This window comes from Crocodylus porosus, unplaced genomic scaffold (genome assembly GCF_001723895.1).
Source record: "Crocodylus porosus isolate Cpor-Errol unplaced genomic scaffold, CroPor_comp1, whole genome shotgun sequence".
NCBI classification, from domain to species: Eukaryota; Metazoa; Chordata; order Crocodylia; family Crocodylidae; genus Crocodylus; species Crocodylus porosus.
In genome coordinates, this window is record NW_017728918.1 from 16,200,938 (window position 1) to 16,210,867 (window position 9,930).

The 9,930-nt window shown below is 49.6% G+C and overlaps 1 protein-coding gene across 1 annotated transcript in view; it reads right to left on the bottom strand.

Annotated features, from left to right (window-relative positions):
- The window catches only part of LOC109311612 (b(0,+)-type amino acid transporter 1-like), a 22,588-nt gene that overhangs the window by 9,072 nt on the left and 3,586 nt on the right, over positions 1–9,930 (bottom strand). The window contains exons 2-3 of the mRNA XM_019537349.1: positions 8,945–9,078; positions 1,097–1,226 (exon numbers count right to left, since the gene is read on the bottom strand). Of these exons, the coding sequence (XP_019392894.1) occupies positions 1,097–1,226; positions 8,945–9,078 (264 nt within the window). The remainder of the gene's footprint in view (positions 1–1,096; positions 1,227–8,944; positions 9,079–9,930) is intronic.

Consider the following 9,930-nt stretch of genomic DNA (forward strand, 5'->3'; position numbering starts at 1 on the left):
CTCCACAAGAGAAGGCTGAGGGGGGATCTAACAACTGACAAACTAGTCAGAGGGAACCAGCAGGCACTGGGGGAGTCCCTGTTTCCCTGAGCACTACCAGGAGTGACTAGAAATAACGGTCACAAGCTGGCAGAGGGTAAATTCAGATTAGACATCAGGAAGTGCTACTTCACGGTCAGGGCGGCTAGGGTCTGGAACCAACTTCCAAGTGAAGTGGTGCTGGCTCCTACCCTGGGGTCTTTAAGACAAGGCTAGACAATCACCTAGCTAGGGTCATTTGACCCCAGCACTCTTTCCAGCCATGGCAGGGGGTCAGACTTGATGATCTGCTCAGGTCCCTTCCAACCCTACTATGAAACTGTGAAACTATGAAAGACTTGGAGGCTATATGTGTGCTAAGCACTTGTGATGATATTCCCCAATCAATCTATGTACAGCACCAGCAAGTGGGGAACGAGCCCAGACAGTGCCAGGGCACCACCCCTGGTGGTGACGTGGGGTACAAAAGCCTATGCTGTGCCTGTGCTACTGCCTCTTGCACCCATTGCCAGCTACGTGTGGAATCACATTTCTCCCACTCCTTGAAGTACCAAAATGCTAATTGTGAGCAGCCTTATTGGGAAAGACAATGCACTAGTTAAGGCTCAGTGGGTGCAAGGATACTGTGCAAGGCACCACCATGCTAACACATGCTGTGCTGTTCCATGCCGACCAGAAGCAGAGTAACTGTGCTAGTGTGGGGCTAGGCAAGGCCACTCAGCAGAGCTCCTGGGGGGGTGTGCAGCACTACACTACTGTGCCTACCTTGCTTCAAATCCAGGAATCAGTTAATGAGCCAGGCAGGCAAGGTATCTCCTTGTGCCACCTGGGGTCACCTCCCACTACAGATAGGTGTGAAAGGAGGGGTTGTTGGGAGCAAACATTTCTCGTGTGAAAATGAGCAGGAAAAAATTCTTCAGGGGAACCATAAAGTGACAAGGATGCACTGATACACCAGCAAAGAGCTCAGACAAACCTGCAGTGTCTTCCGTTCTGCTTCCTGTGGCATCAGAAAGGGTAAAGGGCAAAGTTAAGCAGACGGTTTCCACTCCCTTACCATGTGACCTTCCCTGGCAGCAATGTAGCACATGCGGCCTCCGCTGAAGAACGTGCCGTTTGCAGACCCAAATGTAGAGATGGCAACTGCCAAGGAGATCAGCCAGGCCCAGCTGCCCAGGACTTTGTTCCTGGGAAGAAAAATGATAGAGGAATATAAAGGTGAGGTCACAGGTCATGTGAGAGCAAAGAATTTTAAGTGTGATTTTGAAAAGTGGGCACCGACCTTTCTGGCAGGCCTGCCACAAAGTAGCCCTGCACCTTCCTCATGTGCCACTGATCCCCTTCCCCTGCCCAATCTGCTGCTCTGCTATCTGTTTCCTTCTTGTGTTCCCAATCTGCTGCTCTGTTTTCTGCTTCTTGCCCTGTCTGCCACTGTGCTGCCTGTTTCCTCCCCAGCTGCCATGTGCTGCAAACAGAGGTTGCCTGTGCCACTTATGGCACATGGGCTGTGAGTTAGCCACCCCTGAGTTAGAAGAAACAATCACAGAGGCACAGAGGACTGGAAGGGCTTTCTGGGCCATCAAATTCAATCCCTTGTTGTTGCAGGCAGCTACGTCAGATAACTGTTCCCAAGGTGATCATGTTTTGTCAGCAGTAGTTATATTTTTTGCCCCCGGTGTTCCCCCTGGAAGGCTGCTCCACATCCTTGTTTCTCTGATGGTTAGCAACTGTCTAACTTCCAGCTGAAACCAAGTTATGGCCAGTTTATTTCTATTTATTCCTGTGATATTTTCTTTTGCTTAAACAGTTTTTCTTCCTCCTTAGCATTTCATCCCAATGTATTTTTAGGAGACCAATGATAGCCTTTCTCACCCTTTGTTTTCCCAAGCTGCACAAGCCAAACTCTTCCAGTGTTTTCTTGTAAGACCAACCCTCTCTGCACCCTATCATTCGCATCACCATTCTCTGCACTGACCCCAGCCTCAATTCATCTTATTCTGGCTGTGGGTCATAACTTAGTGCCCGAAGGGGCAAGACCAGCTGCCCAAACTGAACTGGGGCTCACTGTGGGACCCTGGGGTAGCCTTCCTAAACACTAGAAAAGTTCCATCAAGATGTAGCAAGAGAGGTAAAAAGGGAGGTACCCCAAGGAACTGGAGTTGTGCAGGAATTACTTGGCCACCAGGGGATTTCATAGCCACCCATAAGGCCTAGGTCTGCTAGGGGAGGTACTACATTTGATGATTTCCAAGACAATGGTACCAGCTGCACCTTATTTATTAAAGCTCTTTGCTAGTGGATTTACATGCTCGTTCTTTCACTATACCAGGATAGAGATTACTCAGGTCCTCTTTGAGTGTTGCTTCCACCGCAAATGTGGTAATTTCTATTGTAATACCCTCTTTTCATATACTGCAACACCCTCCCTTCCTCAATTAATCTTTAAGCAAGGATTCAATCCTATGCCAAACAGAGATGGTCAACTTCAGAGCCTTCCACAGGCAATGGTAAACCATGCCTTTCAAGAAGAAGATTGCATCTGAAACTATATCTACGCAAGAAACACCATGAATGACATCCCGGGACTAAAATGCACGCTTCTGGATAAATATTTATATTTTATGTAACCCTGGTATACGTAGGGGTGTGCCCTGGCTGCCAGTGGAAAGGATGGGGTGGTCAGACAAGAGTGCTGAGAGAGGGGCCTGCCACCTGGGAGCAGTTCCCTCTCCTCTCTGCAGAGCCAGGCCAAGACCAAGCCCTTAACTATATACAAACTTATTGCTACAATAAATAAATATGAATAAGAAACATTAAATATTTATAGTAAAATTACTATGTGACACCATATACAATAACCTGCGATCAACATATTGTACCACTTCGAGGGACTGCAAAAACATAAACCGAGTGACTCACAGCATATACAATAATTAACCCCCCTGTACAAAATAAGCATTAACACTTTGGAACAGGTAAGTCAAGGTATCAACACAATAAACACATATGAGCATCAGCTTAGATAACCCAGGTACGCTGAGGCAGAAATACCATAGACGTACACAGGCAACAATACAGGTATGTTCTGATAACAGGCAATAAACACATATAGGCAACGAAGACAGATAAACGCATATAAACTCCCTTAAGGAGTACACATAACTATATTAACCTCCACAAGACGAAACAAGTCACAAAATAAGGGGGTGCACTCAGTGCCTCCCAGGGTGCTCCGTGGAGCCCCTCCCCACTTTCAGGGCCCCAGGATGTGGCCAAGCCCCTCCCACAATGGAGGAGGGTGAAGGCGGCAGACCCTCCTCTCCCAAGCCCATCTCCCCCGTGGGACCCGCATCCCCAACAACTTGCGCTCCCGCTCTGAAGCAGCCAAGGCTCATCCCCTGGTGGCCAGTCCCACGAGGGCCTCTCCCCGGCAGCGCCTCTAGCTCCTCTCGATGGCCTGGTGCCCTGCACTGGACACCCGGAAGCTCCCACAGGAACCAAGCCCTTACTGGCTCCGGTTCCCCAGCCTCACACCAGGGGCCCTTCCCTTTCCCGGGCCGTGCTTTGGGCACCGGGGCTCTTTTAGTTTAATGCAGAGCCACACTGCGGGGCTCCGGTTACTCAGCCTAGAGCCGGGGCTAACTTAAGCAGCCTCAAGCTGCTCCCAGGGGTGACTCTCCCTGCATTGACCGGTACACCATGTGGGGCCTGAGCAGCCTCAAGCTGCTCCCAGGGCCAGCCCTCCATGCGCCCATCCATGCACCACCTACCCAGCCACGTGTCAGATTCACAGGCTCAAGCTGCTTTGAGTGGCTCCTAGAGTCTGTGCATCAGTCGAGGCTCTGGTGGGGTCCTGAGGACGGTCATCCCTCACCGCGTGTCTTCCTCTCAGCATGCCAAGCACGCTCTGCTTTTATACACTTAAGCAGCTCCACCCCCAAAGTTCTCCAGACCTGGCAGCGTGCAGTCTCGAACCAGGTCTAGACTGCTCCTTGACCCCTCCCTTCAGGGAAAGAGTATGGCCTTGCTTTTCCTGGCTTGCTTCTGATTGGCAGATGGGCTCCACCAATTGGAATAACAGAATCTTGAACCCAGGACTCATCCAGAGCTCAAAAGCTAAGTCTGCTACATATCATTTACACTATGTCAAATTTATATCAACATACATTTATCAGCCCCTCAGTGACAGGCCACGTGATGCTACAGATGCCATAGCTGTGCCGGGGTGATCCCCGACTGATGCACTGGGCTGGTGGAAGTCATTCATGTCAATGCAGTTCTACCAGGCAACAATATGCTTTTACTGTAGTAGCTTGTTCTGCTTGTAGTAGGTGGGTTTACTATACTGTTACAAAACACACCTGTTATGATATACCTGTTTCCACCCTACCAGTGCTTTTCAGCTACAGGATGGTAGAACAGTCCGAGTGTAGAGACAGCCTTAGGTACAACCGTCCTGCTAAAACAGAAAAAATTCTACAAAGACATCTGATAGTTTTAGTGCTTTGAGTCCAGGAAACAGCATATGGAGCCTTGCCCAAGAAAGGCTACTAGACTCAATGGACCTGATTCTCCTTTTTCACCAGGGTAAATCAGGAGTGACTCCACATCTGCCAATAGGAGTATGATGATTTGAAATGAACCAGAGGAAAGTCAGAACCAGGAAAACACAGGCAGGCTCGAATTAATGGATCTGAAGTCAAATTAATGGAATTTTGGATCTGGACAGGGTCTAGACATTGTGGCTTTATTCCACCCTCCCAAAAAGTCAGGCTGGTAGATGTGTGTCTGTGGACAGATACTGGCAGGATGTCTTATTTTTCCCACCGGCAAACTGGTACTTAAAATCAAATTCTATGTTTTGAGAGAAGACTGAGGAGGAAACAGAGCGTAAAATCAACAGCACGACATTTGAGGCAGTAACATTTGCTTCACAAGGAAATGAATGTGTGAGCACATGCATCTTTAATGGACCAACACCTCAGATCCAAACCACCCCGGAGTTCAGGATACTTGAAGACCTGATCTGTATCTTATGTCTTATGCCCACCTCTACTGCTGTATAACAGAAGGGTAAGAAAAAACAGGACGCAAATAAGGAAAGGTGGCAGTAGCTGTGGCAGAACAGAGTGTGAGGGAATGGGGCAGAGGTGGGCGGGGGAGTTGCAGGGGCAATTCACATAGCAGTTCATTATTCTGAGAGACGGGTCCAAAAATACAAGCCTGGGAATGGCCAGATTAAAGACCAGACTTTCTGCCCGCTGAAGGCTCAGTCCCCTTCTTTTAGCAGTAGCAATTTAAAGCTCAGGACTCAGACACCTCCCCTCTACAACACTGTGGGATTGCATTCATATTCATGAGTTTTCAAACATTAATAAATGTACTATTTTCTAATTTGGCTTCCGGGTTTTGGAGCCTCTAGGCTCCAAACTGTTTTCAGCTTTTTCTCTGTAATCAGGGGGGCTAGTAAGTCCCTTTTTGCATAGCTGTATGACTTCAGACTGGCAAGACGATCACAACAAGTAGCAATGCTGCTTGTTTCGTACCTGCAGAATTAGCACCTAAGTGTTTGGGCCCAGGACATACACTGCAAGTACAGCTTGAGTTGCTTCCTACAGGCACAGTTTCTCCCACCTGCACTGGCTGATTCTGTGAATGCAAATTATGCCACATCTCTGACATTCACTCCTAATCGTCACAGCCAGGATCAGAACCTCAGGAGCGCGTGACCCTCCAGTCCATACTGACACTAGACAATGCCTCTCTCTCACACAGTTAACATTACCCCAGGCAGTCACATCCACAGCTGGCAGGAGGGCTTGCAGAGGCTCTTGAGAGACAGAGAAAAGAAAGTTTTTGCCAATCTGGCCCCTGAAAGTGATGTACAGCCATGACAAAACAGAAATGCACAGCTACAGAGCACTGCAAAAATCTTGGGTTCAGATCAAAATGCTTCAAAACAGAGCAGTTTCAGCAACTTCTGTCTGCACTGCCTCTCAACCCTGGCATTGTTTTCAGAATGGGAGGGGGGTAAAGAGGCGGAGGGAGTTTGGTCTGGGGGTTTTCAGCCAGCGCTGGAGGGTGGAACAGGTGTATTGGAGCCCCATGAGGTGGGGGGCTCCAATCCACCCACCCCACCCTCCAGCACGGTGAGGGAACCCACAGAGGAGCTCCGTCTGCTCCCTTCCCTCCCCCCCCATTCTGAGAACAGCACCAAGGCTGGGGAGGAGGAGAGGCATTGCTAGGGGAAATTGACTGCAGGTGCGCAGTCAGCAGCTGGATTACCCAGCTCCCAAGACTCAACAGCCTACTTCTGTTGGGTCCAGGGGACTGCTAACTCATGATGCTTCCTGCAAGCACCATGAGTGACAATGGGTGGGCTACTCTAGTCACTACAGGCCTCACTTCTACCCTACAGGGATTTTGCCTTCATCATCTCCTGGTTGCCACAGGCTTCCTGCCATTTGCTGGGGATGCCTCCTCTGACCTACCTCCTGGTTTCTTGAGCTGTCCTTCTTCAGAGGCTGTCCTCTCAGGGGTGAAAAGGTTCATCAAAAAGGAAAGGGAGGCAAGTGAAAAAGGAGGAAACTCAGAAATAAGTCATTAATCTGGAGCAATGAGATAGGAAGTGCAGAAAAAAGTTCATGACATGATTGCAAAATTGGTTTTGGTAACTTGTGCTCACTGGTCCTTTAAACTCCTACTTATAATCACATGAAGGGCTATCATCAGAAATACAATCAGTGTCTAAATTAGTTCTGAAAACCTGAGGTTTAATATTTGTCTAATATTCATGGAAGGTCAAGGGCCTGGTGCATTTTTAATTAGAGCAGAGGTTGCCTCAAACCAAAATTTGTCATCCTGTCCCATGAACAACTTACCTGTGGTGAAGTCTCTGTCCTTAAAGGCTCCAAATTAAGGCTGGATGTCTTTCAAAACCAGATGCGCTGGCTCAGCTGGAAATCATAATCTAGATGTAGGAATCACTTGGTGGATCTACATGGGCAGTGTATGAAGGGACCAGAATAGCTTATCAAAATGGCCCTTTCTTGCCATAAAATCTGTTTTGTACCATGGTAGGTGGCACTATCCAAACCTAGAACTGACTGCACATAACTGGTTCTGTGCTTGTGAGATACTCTGGAAATCTTTGCACTGAGATAAAAATTCTAATATAATAAAAGGCTTAGTACTTCCATCTGTATCTGTCTGTCCCCAATGCTGGGAGGCAACTACGCGTGCGCCCTGGAGAGGGCAGGCGGCTACAGGCAGGAAGCCAGAGGCAGAGGAGCCCTTAGGCTTTAAAACTGTATTGACTTGCCTGGCTCCTGTCAAAGCTGACAGATGCCGGGGCAGTAAGACCCAGGGGGAGTGTGAGCAGGACTGAGCAGCCCAACTGCCCACCCCTGGCAATTGCACTCCCTGCCTGCCAGCACAGTGGGCACCATGTGGGTCTGGCTGCATAGCCAGAGTGGGAAGCATGAAGCCACTGGGGGGGGGGGGGTCACGGGAGTATGTGGAGGTGTACAGTGTGTGTATGTGTGGGTGTGTGAGTTGTGTGTGCAGCCAGGGGCAGAATAGGTGGGTGGGTGGGTGTGGTTGTGGAGCCAAGGGCAGAGCAGGTGGGTGTGGGTGTGCAGCCAGAGGCAGAGTGGGTGGGTGGGTGCAGTTGTGGAGCCAGGGACAAAAGTACATGGGTGGGTGTGGTTGTGGAGCCAGGGGCAGAGTGGGTCGGTGACTGTGGTTGTTCAGCCAGTGGCTCGGTGGGTAGGTAAATGTGGCTGGGCAGCCTAGGGCAGAGTAGGAGGGTGGCTGTGGGTGTGCAGTCAGGGACTAGGTGGGTGGGTGTGCATGACTGTGCAGCCAGGGGCACAGTGGATGGGTGGGGGTGGGTGTGCAGCCAGGGACATTGTGCTTGGGTGGGTGTGGGTACGCAGTCGGGGCAGTGCGTGTGGGGGTCTGTGCGTGTGTGTTCATAGGATGAGTCCCAAACACCCACCCCACCATACACATTCACCCACACTCCCCTTGCACTGCCATATACGCAGACCCCCACATCCATACACCCTCACACAGCCCAGGCACCCTTTTCCCACTCATCCCATACCCACCAACACCTGACATATCCACACACATACCCCCTCACCCCACATACCCACAGCCCCCCACAAACCTATACCCATGCCCCACAATATACAAGAGTAAAACTTCATTTTAAACTATTGTGCAATCACCTCTACGTGCACTACACAAACACATGTAAATCAGGACAAAAATATTTTTTGAAATCAAGTTAATGAATGCTGTAATGTTTCCTTTTTAGAATATAATTTAGTATTTTTCTGGTTCCAGGATGGCACAGCCCCTTGCTGAAAGGAGTACTTCTGGGGATAGACTTCTGGTGGCAAAGGTGGTGATGGTAAGGGGATAGACTTCTGGTGGCAAAGGTCAGGGGTTAGTGGCCCTAACCAGTCACAAGATAGTAACCAGGGGGTGAGGCACCTGCCAAGGGGCAGAGCTACCCATGCAGCCCTCGACAGCTTGCCAAAACTTGGTAAGTGGCTCTCCACCTGCAAAAATTGCCCGCCCCTGGTTTATATGGCCAGCCCCAAAGGGTGAGTGGTGGAGGGGCCTGTAAGCTCTCCCTGAAACGCTCTGTCATTCATGCCAGGCAATTGGCTAGTATAAATAATAAAAGCCTTTTCCATCTATAGATACCAAAGCTTTTTACAGAGAGGAGCAATACCATTATCCCCATTTTACAGGTGGCAAAACAGAGGCAAGAGAGCCTACCTTAGGTCAATGAGCTGACCTGATCTGAAACCAGAACTGAGGCCTCATGACTTCCAGCTTGGCACTTGATAGAGTGAGACATACTGGCTATGTTAATAGAGAGGTAGCTTACCCCCAGCTGACAGCCACAGCACCTGAAGAAAGAAGTTCAGCTGGTGTCATGGCTGCGAAGTAGCTTACATTTACTAGCAAATACAGGCTTGTTACCAAAGGAATGGCAATCATCACAGCTCTGGGAAGGGTCACCTAGGAAAAGGGGAAAGAAGGGTTAAGGATATCACCTCCACAAAGTATATTTACAGCTCTCCCACTGCTGTCCAGCTCTCTCTGGAGGATGGACTCAGACCCAAATCTTCAGGAACCTTTTGGTACCATATGCCTATTGATTTCAGTGGGAATCATGCCCCTAAGTACTTCTGAGGATCTGAGCCTCTTTGGGCCCTTTGTGCATGTGTGCTTTGCCTGTGTGTAGGCCAGGCCTTGAAGGCATAAGTATAACTGTAGCTGTCCACCGTTTTACTGGTCTTTTCTTGCTCAGGCTGGGGGTGATGTAAGATCTGTGATGGGAGGATATCTGGAAAATCACTTTCCCTGACCACGTTCCCATGGGCTGGGCAGTTTGAGTAAGACATGGGTCTTCAACTCGGCCTATTCAGAATGTAACAGCTGCAAAGGCTTGCCTGGTTGCAGCTGAGTGGGTGAGTTGTGCCTAAGAACTTTGCAAAAAAAGCAGCAAAAGTTTGCAGACGGTACAATAGCTTTTCTAAACTCAGGCTATGCTGTGCACAATGCACACTTTTTACTGAAGCATTTGAACTGTGACCAGAGCCCCCATTGCAAAACCCGGGCTCTGATTGGCTACTGTGGAGCATAAAATGCTGAGGGAGTGGGAAGGAGCTGGAGGAGAGTAGTATTGTTTGGAAGGGAGGTAACAGGGGACAGCAGGGCAGGGCAGGGCAGGGCAGGGCAGGGCAGGGCCGATGAGGAGAGGCTGCGGGACCTGAACCTGTTCAGCCTCCAAAAGAGAAGGCTGAGGGGGGATCTTGTGGCCTGTTACAAACTTTTGTGGCTGAGCTGGTCTGGCCTGGGGGCCTTGCC